General features: G+C 38.4%; 1 protein-coding gene across 1 annotated transcript in view; it reads right to left on the reverse strand.

Moving 5' to 3' along the window:
* Positions 1-19,160, reverse strand: part of faf1 (Fas (TNFRSF6) associated factor 1) — an 89,127-nt gene that overhangs the window by 68,346 nt on the left and 1,621 nt on the right. The window contains exons 3-4 of the mRNA XM_036579205.1: positions 9,228-9,274; positions 4,627-4,877 (exon numbers count right to left, since the gene is read on the reverse strand). Of these exons, the coding sequence (XP_036435098.1) occupies positions 4,627-4,877; positions 9,228-9,274 (298 nt within the window). The remainder of the gene's footprint in view (positions 1-4,626; positions 4,878-9,227; positions 9,275-19,160) is intronic.

Raw genomic sequence — 19,160 nt, forward strand, 5'->3', positions numbered from 1 at the left:
AAAATATGGACTATTACACCACATGTCTGTCTTTGTTTGTCTGTTATTTATTTATTTGATTTTAGGAGGAACGCTCAAGGGGTTACAAGTGCATTTAATTGTAGACCACAAAATAAATCTCTATACAAGTTCTATAAAAATCCATTTTAGTATAATCGTATATTTCTTGATAAAAACACAACACTAGCTTTTAGCTAAATTGAACGGGACCTGCATGAGCTCCTTCACACTCCTTTAAGGTGTGTGTCTTAAATTGACAAGCTACTTCCTCTACTTTCAATTTGAAATGATTAATGACATTGTTTAAAGACTGTCTTTCAGTGGTGTAACAGACAGTACTCAATCCATGATTCGTACAGATCCTCACCCATGGTTTGGCATGCATGTGAACCGCAGATTAATTTCCAAAGGCAACATAGCAAGAGTGTATTTTGTACATGACCAAGAAGTGAAGAAGCTTCATACTGAGGAAGCCACAGTCTGTTTAATAACGCATTTAAAGGCTGCAAGTTTGATACAAAGCCTCAATATTAACGGTAAATGTACGCTGGTAATGTATTGGCATTTGTGTGTGAATGCAGTAATACTAGGTACATTTAATACTGACTTTACTGGCATGGTGGAAAAGCAACGAGTGTAAATATTGCAATGATGGCAAGTAGAGATGAAACGGTTACCGGTTTCACGGTAAACCGCGGTAAAATTTATGACGGTTAGTAGTACCGTTTGAACTTTAAAGTATCGTTAAAACCGCGGCCGATTACCGTGGTGTGAAAACTCGGAGATTCAGAGATATTTCAGCCTTCTAAGAAGACCAAGTCTGACGTTTGGTCATATTTTGGGTTTTATAAGGATGCAGAAGGAAAGTTTGAAGATGACCACCCTGTCTGCAGAACAGGCCAAAAGAAAAATGCGGGGAAAGGGGGCAACACATCACACTTTACGAGTCATTTCGCAACCACCACCTGCTACTTTTTAGAGAATGCAAGGTTAACTTTAACGTAGAAGTCTGTGGGGACTTCGAAATAGAAGAAATGTCACGGTTTGTGGTTTAACCAATGCTTATGGTTCGTTAATCATATAAAATGAAGCTTTTAGCGTCAAAAAAAAAAAAAAAGAAAAACAATCGGTGAATCAACTGTGAATCGAAACTAAAGCTTTTAACACATTTCTGTGGAGCAGAGTCTCCAAAATGAGCTCTGAGTTAAGTCACACAAACTCTGGAATGAGACGCTGCAGAGGTTCAATCTGCGCAGCTCCCCTTTCTCGTCTAGCTTGCAGTGTTTACTATCTGAGAGGAGAATAACAACGTCTCAAACCACTCAATGTCCCCTACATAGGGCACTACTGTTCAAACAAACACGATCATCATTAACAAGCAGCTGAGTTTTAAATAGGGGATTTGTAACCTGTTGTTGATGTTGATTATAAATGACTTAGTCGAACGTTTCATGCACTCTTTGGGTGAAGGATTTGCTATTTCATGATCCACGAAGTGCACTACACAGAGAAGATAGTGTGCTTTGAGACGGGACCTCGCGTGAGTAAACGCTGTGTGCCGCTTTTGGGAAAAGCAGAGTTTCAGAGATGAAACTTTAGGAGTGTTTCTGCCGCAGCTCAGATGCATGTTAATTTTAAGTTATGTTTTAGTTTTAAAATGCTTTCAGAGAAGCAGCTCCACAGGTGGAGATACGCTGTGTGAGTTCTACACTGTCTGCAGCTCACAGCGCGGTCATGCAATTCCTCTGTAATTTTGGCTGTTTTTCCTGGTGCACTGTATTAATTAGGGGTTCAGCGCCACAACGGCACAATAATGCTGCAGTTGCAGTTCGGACAGAAATCCCCCGAGTGCAGCACTTCTTAGAAGTAGTAATTTTCCATTAAGACCCACCTCAGAGTTGGTCGAGATTTAATTCTCTATGCAGGGAAATCCCTAGTTATTGTAATTAATAATAATAAGAAGAAGAAGAAGAAGAAGAAGAAGAAGAAGAAGAAGAACAAGAAGAAGAACAAGAAGAATAATAATAATAATAATAATAATAATAATAATAATAATAATAATAATAATAATAACAACAACAACAACAACAACAACAACAGTAATAATAATACATTTGCTGTTCTTTTGTTTACAGAGTATTACAAGTATTTTAAGTAATACAAAAGTAATACTAAAAATGTATTGACCTCATTTTTAATGTTTAGGCAAACAAAAAGTGCATATTGCTGCCAATTCTATTTGTGTTAATATAAAAGTTGGTGAAACGAGTTTCAGTTTGTGTATCAGTATTTATTTTTTAATTTATTTTACTTTTCAAAATATTTGAACAATATCGCGATAATACCGATAATCATGATAATTTTGGTCATGATAATCGTGATATGAAATTTTAATATCCTTTCATCTCTAATGGCAAGACACCACCTCGCACGGTTCCTAGCGAGAATTTTTTGGTGATGTGGACAAAGGCTATTTTTCATTCACTACTGTTTAAAGTAATGCCTCACTTCGCACTTTAATTTAATAACTGAGTATTGACATTTAATTCTGAGATTTTATTTAACAATTGGACATCTTGGATGTTCCGTTTAAGATGACAGGCAAACGTTCCTTGCCTTAAGTATTCTTTATGTTCTGTAAGTAATTAATTGAAAGCAAAGTTATGTCTTTTTTTTTTTGCAGATCCAAAAAATGATCTGATCTGCGAGCAAAAAAAAACAGGATCCGAACTGTGAGTTTTGTGATCTGTCTCATCCCCAGTTTTTTGCACATTCACAATGTTACCTTTATTACCTGCCCTCAAAGCAGAGTATTTAGATGTGTGAGTTCTGTTCATTTCTTCTTGATTAGTGTTATTTGGTGGTGCCACTGCAGCTACAGCACATTAAGAACAGTAGTTCTCCATCATGGTTCTGGAGCATAAAGGCAAGGAAAATAAAGGGAAGGAATCTCTACCCTTTGTTTTATTAAAATGTCTGCAAGAGAGATACTGGTGTAAAGGAGGGGTGACTACTAGGGATGTGCACGGGTACTCAAGTACTCGGTTGATCGTTAGAGAGGCCAGTTTTGGCATACTGAAAATTCCCTTTCTGGTATTCATTTCATCACAGGAGGATGGAGATGATAATACAGGGTACAGATAACAAATCAGGGAAACATTATTTTAAGTTTTAACAGAATTGTAAAAAAGTGACAATTTTGCAAGTAAGTATATTATACATTGTACTATAAAACATTAACACCTCAGAGAGTGTGTTGCCTTGGCTGCATTGTTAAGGACATGATTGAAAGTAGATTTCTCTGAAAAAGTAATGTTGGCACGTTGTAGACTGAGGAGAAAATTTTGAATTGTATGGATGAGGGCGCAAGAGCACAAACTGTTCTTGTACTTGGTGACACACAAGTTCTGAAGTCAACTCTAACTTTTAACTTCTGCTGCTGGAATAGTTTTCTTCGCGACTCCACATGATTTTAACTGGTAGCACCGGGGCCATTGATCAAGAGATATGGCAGCAAATTACAACAATCTAAATGTAGTTTACAGCACTACCACAACTAGAACATTCAGCAACATGACATAGTGCTAGGGTAGACTACAACTGACTTTTTAAAACGACCATGTTACTTCTGTTGAGTGTAGTCTTAAACCAAGTCCTTATAGGAAAGCCTGTCCATTCAAGGGCCATCTTGGCAACGCACACAGGCAATTATTTCTACTCGTACAAGACCAGGCTCCTATCTCTTTGAATGGGGAGAGACCTATAAAACCACATTAGGCCACATTAACATACAGATTTGAAAACACTGATAAAATCTGACAAAAAGAACTTGAATAGTATGTAGTGTTTGGCTTAAATAAGCTTCTTCTGGTTACTGCACATGCGCATATCTCCACCACAAGGAGGTTTTTCCCCACTTGCAGTTTAACCAGCAATCTGCTTGGCTCATTTTATTGAAGGGTGGGACTTTCCTCATAAACAGACACAAGTTGAGTGTTACGAGCTTTCCCGTTCATATTTTAATCAGTGACCTGTCTCTTCTTTTCTAAAAACAGCTATACAAGTTTGTTAATTTGTGAGTAATTTGACTACATTTTATTACTGTCATATGTGTTACATTAGGCTACGTTTTTTTCATTTAATAAAGCTTAAAGCCTCACAGTGACGGTTTCATGGGCCAGATCCGTGATTTTAGGTTTGTTGGTTAATGATTAACCATCAAAGAATAACAGTCGGTTATCGGTCAAAAGAATTTGCCAAAATTCGCATCCCTACCCCTGGCTATTTTTGAATAATCGAATATCTTTTCAAATTTTAACCTCAAATGCCATTATCTAAAAAGTAAGACCCCAGCCCTACTCTAAATGTGGCCGAAGTCTATAATTTTTCCCTTTCCGTTGTTGATTTTTCCTTCTCTGGGGTCAACCGGATTTCTGTTCATTTAGAATGTACATCCCCAGTGGCGAATTCCAGTCCTAGAAAGCCAGAATCCAGAACAGTTTGGTCACCAACCTGTTATGGCCCTCCAAGGTTGCAGCTCGGAATCCCTGATCTACAGTATGCAACGGTGACTGTCTAAATGCATGAGCGTGTGTGTGGGGTGTGGGAACAAGCACTGTAACTCACCAACTGTGCTAGCATCCTCCAGCACCACTTCTACTGAACGTGTGCGGTACTCTACATGGAAGTTCAGCATGCGTGGCTGTCGCTCCACAATGTGCCGAGAGGGCAGGACGGGGCAGAAGGCCGAGGAAGAAGAAGAGGAGGACGGAGGTGAGGATGATGCTGCTCTAGAGGGGGGAGCTGTGGGTGCTGTGGCTGCTGCTTGGCTGTTATCTCCAAAAGGGCCAGTCTGAGAGCCCTCACTGGTGAAATTGCTGCAGAGGACATAAACAGCAACAACTCAGAACATGCACTCCTATTAGCCCACATTCAGTAGGTTCAATATAAATTTCACACAGCACTTACAATGATAGTGAAAGTAGTGAGGTACATAAATACCAAATACAGACTTATTACAGAAATTCAGCTTTTTATTAATAAAAATAAAATGTTGGACTTCACAAAACAGTCTAGCTGCAAGCACTTCCTTGGTAAATCCCTTTTTGGTACTAAGTAAATATTGCCTTGCTACCCTGCAGTGACTTGAACTATGTTTAGACTAAAACTTCCTTTAAATCAAATCCTTCCGCTCCGCCCTGCCACCTGCACTGCTGTTTCTGCGGCTCTCCCTCCTCAGGCTTCAGGCCTCTTCCACCTACGGCTCTGTTTCATAAAAACACTCTGAGACATTATTCTGCAGCACTGGATGTTACTGAGGTTGTTTACGAACAGGACGAACATGATTAATTGAACACTTTCAGAGCAGGCATTTTTAATTAAACTAAAGTCATAGCTTGACAACTTTTGCCAAATAAAAACTGCTTCAAGTTCCATATCTACTACAATTCTACAGAAGGTGTGCAGTAGGACATAACCTCATCAATCATACAGAAACACTACATCTAGAGTCTGAACATTATTTGACATGTTGAAAGGCAACTTCAAGTCAAATCTGTCACTGAAAAATAACTGCATAAGCTTTCTCTGCTGAATGTACCTATTTAATGTGCAACTCCTCACCTTCTTTTATATTCAGTTACACAGTGTTAATCAGAAGTTCTGACTGAAATTCTGATTTCATTTTCTTACAATAAATCTCTAAAAAATGAGAGCAAACAGTACCACAGAAGTCCTCACAGAGATCCCATTATTTAGTTTGTCATTAGTGGGAAACATCTCTAACGGACTATCAGAAAACAGCGAAAGAAAAAACGTCCTCCTCTTCTCCCCCACTCTGCGTGATCCACAATGGCAGCGGCGCGGCAATCCAAACAGTATCCGAGTCAATGTAAACAACCTTTACTGCAGGGATAATATGCGCCAGGCCCAACAGACGCTCAATTGTCTGGCATAGAGGAAATCTCTCCCTCTCTCCTTTTTAACTCCTTTCTTTTCATACTGCTATGGCTGGGGACACAAAACAGCTTTTTTCAGTCTCCTTCTTGCTCTCTCGGCGGCTGACGGTCGAATTCCCCCGAGCCCCCATCCCCCTGTGGCAGTAAATAATGTCTTTTCTGTGGCAGCGGCCGGGACAAAAGCTCCTCTCTTCTCCTCCAGGGTCAGCACATATCGCACTGAGAGAGGGAGCAGGGTGCCAGGGCCCGCGCACAAAGCATGGATTTATTCCATCTTATTACAATACCAGAAGGTTAAAGACGTTAGGGTCCTGGGGCAGGCAGGACACAAAAATGTACACCCACTTTGTGGAAAAATGAGATACACCATTCAAATGACTGAAAATAAAGTAAAAGTCCCTTTTTACACTAGACAAGTAATAGTCATCAGTTTTTTGTTTGTTTTTTTTTTTTAATAAAGCATGATCATTTTAAAGACTATTACTTCACAAGACACTCTTCTCAGATAAATACCTCACTGATAATGGCACTATGCCATATTTCAATGCAGCCCAAGTGAAACCTCAAATGACATTCATTAACTACTATCATCCTCTTACTTGAATTAATGCAGGAGCTTGTGCTACTTGCCAGCTTCTGGCAGCTATCAAACACAGTCTGAGAGGGAGCACACCACAGGAGGTTGGCCAAGTCCTCCCTCTAGTGCTCACACGTCCCAGCTCTATGCAGCTTCAATCAATTTAGTGGTAATAAAAATAAGTAAATATCACTAGAAACATGTCAGAATAAAAGAATACATGTGACTTATAAAGCCAGTTGAGGTTGCTGCAACTAAATTTGAGATTTGCATTATAACTCTCTGAGAATGACATAAAAACGCTGATAATGACAATCATGAAGTTCGTCACTTTCAGGTTGTATATGTTGAACTTCAGGTGATCAAATAAAGAACACAACGAACAAAACGAACAAACGCTCCACATAAAAAGAACACAAAACACTGAAAGGTTACATTATTTAGGTAAAGGTTACATTATTTTCATTGTGGAAATGACACACAAAGGGCTGGTTGTTTACTCACAAGAGCGGTTTGAGGTTTAGTTCTTGTACCTTAAACTAAACTTTCAGTTTTAATCGTAATATTCAGTCACAGCTACAAACACACACAAACATATTTAATGAACACACACATAAACATACACACGCACACAATAAATGCTTATATATATGTATGTTTATATATATATATATATATATATACACACACACACACACACACACACACACACACACACACATATTATATATTATATATATATATATATATATATATATATATATATATATATATATATATATATATATATATATAAACATACTACAAATAACTACAACTCTGTGATATGTAAACGATCTCCAACTGCTCCTTGCTCAAACTCTTGGCTTATCAAAGATTCTATTTAAACCTTTTTTTCTCCCCTCCTCTTTCGCTCCCTTTTTAAAAAGAATTTAGAAACGGTTGTTCCATTGTGTGCACCTAGATGGCAGCCTCCACCCACCCAAAGCTTGGCAATGGGAAGCGTAGGCCCCAGAGCTCGGAGCGCAGAGCCAGCTGGCCGCGGGCAGCTCAATGGGGGCACTTCAGCGAGCCGTGCCACCCTCCAGCCTGCAGCACTGTGCCAGCCTCCAGCGAAAGGAGATGGCTGGACGTCGTGCTGCCAGACTCCATTCATAATTACAGGCCTTAAAGAAAAACATGTTCCCGTGCCCAAAGCCTTTGCACTCACACTCACACACACGCACACACACTAAATAAACCGTCAGACAGTGCGTGCAGCGCTTGAATATATCTGTTCTTAAGACTCGGTGGCATTCATGAGTGCTGACCGTTGGAGAAAGACACGGACTGAGGACATAATGCCCTCACACAGGCCGCTTTTGTAGCCAACAGTTTCAATTCCTGTTATTTGTTTCTGCTGTTGTCCATTTCTCTCTCAAAACAAAACTGTGGAGGAATGTGCATGCAAGCCAATAAGAAATGCAAAGCAAACTGCTTGGGTGTGAAACAGTTCGTTACATTTCTAATTTCGGGCATCAACGTTTTTCTTGTTGCCCAATGAGGACGCCTCTACGCAAGACTTCGGAGCCCAGGGAACTGCAAACAAATTTAAAATCCTTATATGCAAATCAAGCTGAGCAGTATCAATTGCTTGACAAAGCTCTAAAGAGCTTGTAGTTCGACTTCAACAGTCATTGTGAAAAAGGAGAAATGAGTGGGGAGACATTTGAAACAAATCCATATTTTAATGAAACTTTGAACTGAAATGCATGCTTTTATCTTTTATCATATTCAAGGCATAGCAGCACATTACAACGTGGCCTTCTCCATCAAGTCCTTGGCTGGCTACATCTGTTCAAAGTCCTATAAAAAGCTCCCCGCTTTGTTGGTCGTTCCCTTCCATTAACAAGGTTATCAACTAACCGCCACACAGAGCAAAAACGCCCACAGCAAAGCTGGCTGCTACATTTCCCTTTACTATAGCGCTGAGACGTTGAAAAAAAAGAAAGAAAGGCAATTAATCAACACCAGGCTTCCAAAAGGGAATTGGGCGACAAATTCTGCGGCTCGTTCTTCACACGTGCATTTCCTCTCCACTTCAGCACTCTCTCTCTCTCTCTCTCAAACTCCTCCTTGCCTCGCTAGAAATACACTCACTTATTACAAATATCTGCCATGCTCTTGCACCACTACATGTGATTCAACCCAAGTACCCAACAAAGAAACTAATGTGGAGTGCTGTCGACGCCCACAGCAGAGGCTTGAGAATCAGCGCCCTAAGAAAAGAAAACACCTCAAGCCTATATGTACACAGTTTAGAAGATTGCAGTGACTCCTTAACATCCAATCAAAAACCAATGACCACAGCTGGACTTTATTAAAGTAAGAAGGGGGGAAAAAAGAAAAATACTGCCATAACAAAAGCAAACGCTTTTTTGAGAAACAGCCCATTTCATTTCACGGCGGCATGGAAACATAAACCGCCTCTTTTGGCCAGAGAACGCTCCGTTTGGATGGGTCTTAAATCAAACGTTGCGTTATTTCTGTGGTGTAGTAACGGTCCACAGGCTGCCTTCGTTTCAGGGAATAGCCTCCACTCTCTTACTGTACGTAAACATATATTACACAAAGCAACAAAATTTGCCATGGGGTCAAAGGTCTGACCAACCGTACTCTACATCACTTAAGAAAATTATATTTGTTGAGTTTACCTTTGCAAGATGCCATTTTCTTGTGGAATCACGCCGTTGATGGCTGCCTGTAAAATTAAAAAAATAAAGAAAAATAGTTGAACAAATACAGCACACTAAGCAATTACAGTTACTTCGAGCACACAATTAATATTGACAATCGAGTTCACAAAGATTTTCATGAGAAACATTTCAGAACAGTATTACAATATCAAATAAAACACCATACAATAGCAACTCATGACTGGCCTTGAATTGCTTGAATTGGCCTGCTATTATTTTAAAAATAAAGATGATGTTTAAATTTTAAAACTTTTACTAATTACACTTCCCAACCAAATACTTACACTAACATGATGAGGTTGAACCACTTCTATCAGATTCACTCCACTCAATTAGACACAGCAGTGCTTCTCAATTCCGGTCTTGGAGCACCAACCCACCATTTTAGAAAGTTCCCTTTGCTCTCAACACACCTGGTGCAACAAGTGAACTAATTTACGACTGGGTGTGTTAGGCTCTGTTTACAATTTCCATTAAAATCCATCTCATTTTTCGATGTTGTTCGTATATGGATTAATCTACCGAAATGGTTCATAGGCAGTGTTCAAAATGCATTTTGGACTTTTAAATGACATTAGACTAACATCCTTTTGCTTTGAGTGACTTCATGTCATACATACATACATACATACATACATACATACATACATACATCATCTAAACCGCTTATCCTTTTGGGTCGCGGTGACTTCATGTCTTAATTATATTTATTTTATTAAAATAAATGACTGAACATTCAATTTTGTCACTACCATCATGTCACTACTAAGTACATGGGTAGCAAACATGGCTTTGAACAGCTATACACACATACATTTCAGATTTTGGTACAAAACAGGATCTAACTGCTCAATGTGTGGCCATGAGGGACAAGGATGCAGTCTCACTTCCTGCTCTGAAATGCAGGGGTGTGGCTAAAATAAGGATCTGCCTATGGGCTAAAATTCTGTGTTTTAGTAGTGACATGATGTGGGACAGCATTTTTTTGAATACATTATTTTATTTAAAAATTAAACACAAGATAAATCTAAAACTTTTAACGTCATTTTAAATCAAAAAGATCTTAGGCTTAGAATTTGGGACAGCCACCTCCTAAAAGAAAATACAAAATCATCATTCATAGGGTATGTATTTACTATCTCTATTAATGCCTTCAGTTTAAATAGATCATAACATAATCCATACAAATATCTATGGTCTGAATCCTATTTATTTATTTATTTAACTATTTAGCTAATTCGGCAGAACGGTGCATTTACACATTTGAAAGACCAGTGTAACCGCCTTCGTGATCAGAACGTGTTCGAATCTAGCTGTCCTGTTCCCGACGTAGCCAAGCATGCATCGGGATTGAATCTGTGTATGTGTGTAAATGTAATGCAGCCAGCTTGGCTACATTTGCAGTCCAACAATCAGGTGCACTTCACCTACAGCTTTTGAAATCATTGCCTCATCGCTGCTCTCATTAAAAAGTTATTTTGGTATTTGTACATGTATTCAAACAGAGGCTTATGAAGGGCAAAGCTGAAGAGCAATTTGCTGCTATTTCTCCCACCACTCCTAACTGTAATTTTAATTCATTTTTTCCTAACTTTAGTTGTGGGTTCTCAGCAAAACAAAAAGAACCGTTGCAATTAACAACTTAACCTGTTGATGGTCTGCCTGCTATGCTCTGGCGCCATGCTAACATGATTAAAAAATATAAATACTGCACAGGGAACAGTATCTGAACAATATCTGGATACAGAAGCAACATTTGAAAAAGGCCAGTGTAAAAGTACTGTGTATTGACTGAGGGATGATCCAATCACCCTGATGGAATCATGGTGATCAGACATTAATGACAAGTGTACACAGGGCCAAAAACACAAGTAGTCGAGCATCGGCCGTAATCGGGTCTGTGTGCATGTGTGTAAACACAATGCGACCAGCTTGACTACATTCATTCTAAGGTCTCGTGCGCTCCAGTCACAACTTTAGATATCATTCTTACCTTTCGTGTTAAACAAGTTATTTTCAGCCGTCTGCACAAGCATTAAAACATATATTTACGAAAGCGAAAGTTAAAACGCCATGTGCTGCCTGTAAAGGACAGCACACAGTTCTCCCACCATTCCTGATCAGATTTTATCTGGCCTTCAGTTGTGGCTGCGAAGCAAATGTACATGACATTGTCTTTTCTTTCTGTAACTTACAATACTTGGAACATATTACACTGATTACAAAATGTTTCATTAAGCATTAAACAGTACATCCTGTTTAGGCTACACTTGCTCTGCTCCAGCACCACCGTAGTCTGACAAAAAATTAAAATATTGTGCAGGGAAATAAGATATGATCAAGATCTTGTTGCAGAGACTACACTTGAAAAGGGCAAGTGTAAATGTGCAATGTCTTGGTTAGAAGATGATCTGATCACCATGATTGGATCAAAATGATCAAATGTTAACGTTGAGTGTAAAGAAGGTCAAAAAGACAAGTTTAATGGCATTTGTGGTAGGAATGTCTTCCATCATAGAAGAATACTGTTTCTGAATGCAGTGCAGTCTAAGGTATCGAAAGGTCATGAGAATTCAGCTGAGGTTTTTTGCTTTGCCTTTAATACACATTTTTCTCAAGATTCCCTGAATCTTTTGATGATAATATGCAGTGAGGAGGGTGAAATACCTAAATCCTTTGCAATTGCGCATTGAGGAAAAGTGTCAAGCCTCGATCCGTCCTTGCTCATAGAGGACTAAGCCTTTCCTGGATACTGACCTACACCCAAGCATGTTTAAGAAGTTTAACTTTACTAGTCTTAAATTGCCTCAGTAATCTTTTGGGAACATTACCTTGTCAGAGGTATACATCAGCTTTACAACCACATCTGACTATATTTTAATTTCAAGTGTAAACAGATCCTACAACATGCAGGGCAATGACTGAGAACTACTAGCATACAGAAATTAATGGCTGTATCCAAAATTAAATCTCTACTACATAGCCTCATTTCCAATTACAAATAGGAATACTAAACAAACACTGATGTATCATAGAAACTACTTATGTGTAATGTGACCAATCAAGATGCTGCCAATTAGTGTTCATGAAATTCCCACCAGTATTTTTTTGGGACTAATGACAATACTTAATCATATTCACAGTATTGTGCTAATCTTAGTTAGGCTAATAATTTTCACATGATCACCTCCACTACACAAAACCAAACAGTCACCCAAAGCACTGAATAGCTTGCAACAAAAAATAAAATGTGAGAGGAAAAAGGCAGAGGATGATTACCATCAGAGAACTGAAATAATGACACATTAACACTAGAACCTACAGCTAAATTGACTATTTACATACACGAATGATAGATCAGATCTCCAACAAGAGAAACTGAACAGCCGCTTTACAGAGGCTAAACGATGTGAATTATGAGGGTGGCAGCAAACAAAGAAGGTGCTTGAAAAGAAAGACTGAATTAATGAACAGCAAAAATCAGATATTCTGTCAAACATCCATTCAGCACGTACATCACATATGAGCGGAACGCAGCGACGTGGGCTGTATGTTTCCTTCCCTTTCTGAACTGGAATGCACTGTAACGGACTTCCGAGTATCTGAGTGTATGTGGGTTTTGGAGCCAGACGATGATAAGCAGAATGACTGAGTGGATAAAGATCTGAGGGAAGCAGCTCTTGAGTTAGTCACAATCGGTGTACTCAGACCATCCAAAAACTAGGCCTCTAAGTTCTCAAGCTGAAATAGTGTATATCCAGCAGTGTCTTGATAAGTATTTAACTATTATACTTCAGCAGAGCATGAACAAAACAGCAACTTCTGAACTATTTGGTCAAGTCCACTGATAACCTTCAACCCTGGCCTGAAGTCTAATGTAATTCTAGTGCTCTAAATGCAACTTAAAGGAAAAAAAAAAAATTACATACATACATACATACATACATACATACATACATACATACATACATACATACATACATACATACATACATACATACATACATACATACATACATCATCTAAACCGCTTATCCTTCTGGGTCGCGGTGGGGTGCTGGAGCCTATCCCAGCTGTCATTGGGCGGAAGGCAGGATACACCCTGGACAGGTCGCCAGTCCATCGCAGGGCAGACACACAGACATACACATTCACACACTCACTCACACCTAGGGGCAATTCAGCATGTCCAATCAGCCTGACTGCATGTTTTTGGACTGTGGGAGGAAACCGGAGTACCCGGAGGAAACCCACGCAGACACGGGGAGAACAGGCAAACTCCACACAGAAATGACCCTGGTCGCCCAGCCGGGAATCGAACCCAGGCCCTTCTTGCTGTGTGGCGACAGCGCTACCCACTGCGCCACCGTGCCACCCAAAAAAAAAAAATATATATCCCATTTTCACAATTTTCACATTATTCTAAATGTTGCTCATCAGCCAAAATGTTTGGACATGTTTGATGTCCACAGTTTTGTACTGGACCTACAAGGCCAACAAGTATGTAGTTAACAAGTAATGGACCAATTAGCACAAGGCAAACTGCATGCATAAATCATTATACACTTGGCTGAAACCATGTTGAGTTGTTAAGTTTTCCAAATACACTTGTTTAGGCGGCTTTTGAGAAAAAAAGAAAAATGCTTGGAACACTTTAAGGTAAAAGAGGAAGAGGGCAGCCAGCAACAAGATGGATGGATACAATTAGAGGAATCATGAACAAGCCATTAAAAAGCCTGAAGACCCAAAGGCAACATATTCTGGAGAAACCTTACTCATATGGTCACCAGGAGCCGGAATTTGACAGCACTTAATTACAGGTGGTTTCGGACACACGTACTGTGAAAATAAAATAAAAGATTGACATAAGTAGCCTCAAACCTCAGCTGCTATTACTTTCTTTTTCAATCTACGCAATATTTTACAGTATATCATACAGTGTCAAACCATAAACATAATAAATATATGAGACTACTAAAAGTGGTTTGAGGAAAGTATGCGATGATTTATGCATACAGTTTGCCTGAGGCTAATTAGTGTAGTATAATCACATCCAGTGCAAAACTGGAGACCCTAACTTTCAAGATTCAGCACGCAAAACAAGCAAATGTTTGACACCAAACATGTCTTGTCTGATTGACTATATTTGGATTAAGGGAAAATTGTTACCATTTGATTTTTAGTCAATATTTTTCTAAACCAGTCCAGAATAAAAACATTGCAAAGGAGGAGGAGACAGTTCACTGGTTTAACAATGAATGGGAGAACTCATAACTCTCAACATGGCATCTGTTCACAGAGACGTCCCACCTCTTCATATCTGAACCAAATGCTACAAACTATTTATATGATTTTTGTCAGATTTTACCAGTGATTTCAAATGTGCTTTAAAAATGCTAATGTGGCTTTCAGTTTCAGGGTTAAAGGTCTCTCCTTATTTAAAGAGATAGAAGCACGAGCTCATATGACTGGAAATAAATGCATGGGGGCACTGCCAAAATGGCTGCCAAGTGGACAGTCCTAACAGCCAGAAGGGTGTTTTGCTCATTTTGATTAGAATTTTAACATTCTTATCTGAATAAAATGACAGTAGTTCTAGTGTTGTTGTTACCGTTACTGTTGTTTTATAAAAGCCTCTAATAGAGTCTTTGAGCTTTTGAGTTTTTGAGAATGACAGATTTCTGAGCAGCTTATATCCTTTATTATATATTTATTCCCATTTAGTGAAGCCAACACAACACCCACCTGATAAATTTAACTAATGATACACAGCAGACATGCACAGACACACACAAACACACAGTTCATCATGAAACACATATCTGACTTTAGGTACTATAAACACCTCAAAGCTGATGAAAGATTTGCCCAGGTGTTGGGTGTATATACACACATGTGTGCATATGTTTTCTTTTCCTGCTTGTCCTATTCCTACACACAGGGGCTCTTTTGTAGATTCCATCGGCCTTCCAGCTCCACACAGAGGAACAGCAAGTCATCACATTTACAGGTGCATTTAACCACCGCAGGGGCATGGCCCTGCTTGCTTTGAACAGCTGCCACCATACTTGCAGCTTGCAGCTAAATATAGAAAAAACACCCCCTTTTCACAGTAAAGAGCTATTTTGTGGGGGGAAAAAAACCACAATTTCTTGACTCTCTTTGAAACTGTCACTTCAGATCTGTACTGAGACTGCACATTCTTTAGAGTCTATAAATATGAGAGGAGTGGAACAGCATATAGTAGTGGCCTTTTCAGGCTGAATGCAGGCTAGTAGAAGAGTTAGAGAATGTTCTAGGCACTAGGGTAAACAATGTTTTTCAGTTGCGATGCAGTAATGATATCAGTCACAACACAACAGAAATGTATTCATTACGAAGTACATGACAAATGCTAGCATAACCACAGTACAAGACACTGTATGGCAGATGTGGCCTCCCAAACAAAAGACAGTTCATTAGAAAGCCTACTGAAAGTAACAATACAGATCTTAGTCAATTGTTGACAAAGACAAACTTACAGAACTTGTAGTGCTTGCTGCTACCACATTGCCAAACATGCAAAAACATTTTGACTGTTGGCAAATGTGGGCTTTATTGATCTATATGATTATCTTTTCCTGTAATTACTAGGTTGTAATGAATAAACCTTTCGGCAATTATCCCACAATAATTACCTATAAAGTATATGAACATGAACACTGCAAATCAACTCCCCCAACCACAAGATATTGACAGTGCTGCTGCTGCTGTAAGAAAACACTGGGCCTAATTCACAAAACTTTTGTAAATACACAAACAAACTGCAAGCAAAACACAAGTAAAAGATATATTCATGCCAAGTACAGTTTTTTATGGAAAACAAAAAAACATTTTACAAACATTTTAATGTAGTGTAATAATGGCAACAATTAATTTAGAATTTTCTACATTCTACAAAACAGCAATGAAACTGTAATGAGCTATTCTGAATGTATTTTCGTATGTCAGTGGGGATTCGGGATACTGCTTTTGTTTCATTTTTCCTCTCGTTAAAACCAACTTAAATTTGCTTGGACAGCAACCATGACAACCATGCTCTGACTGGTCAGCTTGATTTCAACGCATCTGTACAACACAGAAAAAATTAAACAATATAAATAATAAAATAATACAAATCGGAAAATAGAAAATTTTACTCCCAGTTGCTGTCCATCAGTTTTCGGGCTTAATGTTCAAAGAGAGTATTATTACCCGTGTGTTCGTTTCAAAAGCTTTTCATACTTTTTTTGTCCGTAAAAATTTGCTTTAAACGGGCATTTTCAATAATGTTCTGCTGGATTTACACATGCTGTGTGAACACCAGATTTGTTGGTAGAACATTAATGACTGCCAACAGTCTCCACAATTTGCAATCAGAATATCATTACCATAATCTACAGCAATATAATTGACACCAGTCTAACTGACAAAGTAAAAGAAATGAAATTAATAGAAAGGGGTAGACGAGCCCTGTCTCCATGCATGGTAAATATAATTTGGTGTTTTAATTTTAAAAAGTAAGTGATTTGACCCCCTCAAATTTGACACATTAAATTAACAGAACATAAGACCCAGATTATTGTTCATAATTTATCATCTGAAATTTGCCATTTCAAAGTTTAAAGGCAGCCATATTACTCAGTTTATGAAATGAAAACACCAAACACCATTTGTACACCGCGAAACTGGATAAATCTGCAGAAAAAAAAATAAAATTTCCACTAGGGCCAATCCCATTTCGCCCTTCGCCCCTACCACTTAGCCCTTAGCCCTTTGTTTTGGGTTGTTATGTCTAGGGGTAGGGTGTCCCGATTTGTGTTGAGATAGAGGGGTAGGGCGAAGTGTTAGGGCTACATGGCCCTCCAAACAGAGGTTTTTCAGAGGCACACAAACAGAGTGTTATGAGAAAGTGAGTATTTCTGTTAAAAATTACGATAACCATTGTATTATCTTAATGTCGCTTCAATGTATTATGATCGTTCTCTCCATAACAAGCATAAAAAATAAAAAAATTAAAAATTAACCCGTTCAGCACTACTTGATGCCTGAAGCACCAGAATGTAACTGCTGTTTAAGGTGGAATGGCAAAATTCAACAAATTGCTGACTTCAGCTTCATATCAAAATTCAACAAATTGCTGACTTCAGCTTCATATCACTGAAGAATTCGGGGTAGCTGATAATAAATAATTGTCCATCCCCGCTCTTTGAAGGCAAATGACGCCCTAAATGTCACTAAAGCCCAGCAGCAAGGTTTCTGAACTTTACCCTCCTCTGCTATCACTGCAGACTGGCAGGGTCACCTACAGAGCACCACTAGTAGCTTGTTAATGAAGTAATGTTCTTTTTATTTGAGGGTCCCATTTCGTAGGGGGAAGATTTCAACCACTACCCCTTAACTACCCCTAACTCAGTTCCAAGGGGCAAGATGACACTCGAAAACAAGGGATAGGGGTAAAAATAAAAAATGGGATTGAGTTCACGGCTTCAAGTCTTTATTTAAGCATGTCACTTAAAATGTACTGGCTATAAATATAAGCCATCAACATAAAGCATTTACAGACAGAGTAGTATGTAAAGGTTTTTATCAAAATTTGGTAAAATTTTGTTGAGTTTATTGATTTTCTAAGTGAAGATAAATGAACACATTCTCTATAGAAAACATTTTAATATGCAATTACTGTATTTGCTAACTTTAACATAAAATATGGCCCTTGCAAGTAAAGGTACATTATGCACTAAAATTTGCAGAAAAGACATTTAATTTTGTTCGCTGTAGCAGATTGTTAACTTATTTTCACAACAAAATGTTCAAACTTCTGCGTATGACACATGCTGCCATTTTAACATCGTTGGGAATAAATCTTTGACATTTTTTTTATTCAAACAAACGTTTAGAATAGTTTTCTTTTCTCAGTAAATTGTAATGAATTGTGCAGCATTTTAAAGACCACTGTGAGTCTGGAAGGTCCTCTTCTATGGCAGTACAGTACAGAATACAGCAGACGAGTATTATTCTAACCTTCTCAGACCTGTATACCCTCTGACACATCCAAACACAGCCAATGTGCGCTCAATAACAAACCAAGTTCTTGCATCACTGCAAGCCAGCTCCTGTTGGTTCTGAGGGTTTGTCAGTGGGATAGTTCCCAAAGGAATTCTAATACTTTTAAAATAAATTATTTTATACAATAATGTGTTACATTGTAATCAGTCAGTATAACCGCATGCTATGACTTCTTGCTTTAGGCACAAGTGTGTTTTCATATATTACATATTAACACAAAGGGCTTTCTATGAAGAAACATATTTTCCTCACTTCTTTTAAAATATCTGTAAATATTTATAATAAATTAAAATCATGCATTTTAAATGCATAATGATTCACCACAGAAAACTGGTCAGGCTCCAATATTAAACCTAATATGATGCTTTTATCTGCCAATAGTAAAACAGCAACAGTAGTGTATAACGGCCCTCTAGTCAGTTTAATGCAGGAAACATTTTATTTTTTTTGCTATTTTTTTCTGGCTAACTATAGCCAAACAGTCTGTAACTACAAAGATGAAGTTATTAATGTCTAGGGGTCTATTAGTGCGAGTTTGCTGAATGCAGACAGAGGACTGATGTGCACAGACTTAATTTTAAATTTACAAACAAACAAAAAGCTCTAGGACAAATAACGATGATGCTGAAACAAATTAGCTAAAATGTTGATTTATGCCACAATACATGCAGCTGTGCTTTCACTAATGCACATGTTAAGACTGGATCTAGAGAACTGTGCTGGAATCTTCTGTGTTCTAACTCACAATAGGCCCATGAGATAATGTGTACACAATGAACACTGTGGCTTTGTATGAACTCAAAC

This window comes from Colossoma macropomum, unplaced genomic scaffold (genome assembly GCF_904425465.1).
Source record: "Colossoma macropomum unplaced genomic scaffold, Colossoma_macropomum, whole genome shotgun sequence".
NCBI classification, from domain to species: Eukaryota; Metazoa; Chordata; class Actinopteri; order Characiformes; family Serrasalmidae; genus Colossoma; species Colossoma macropomum.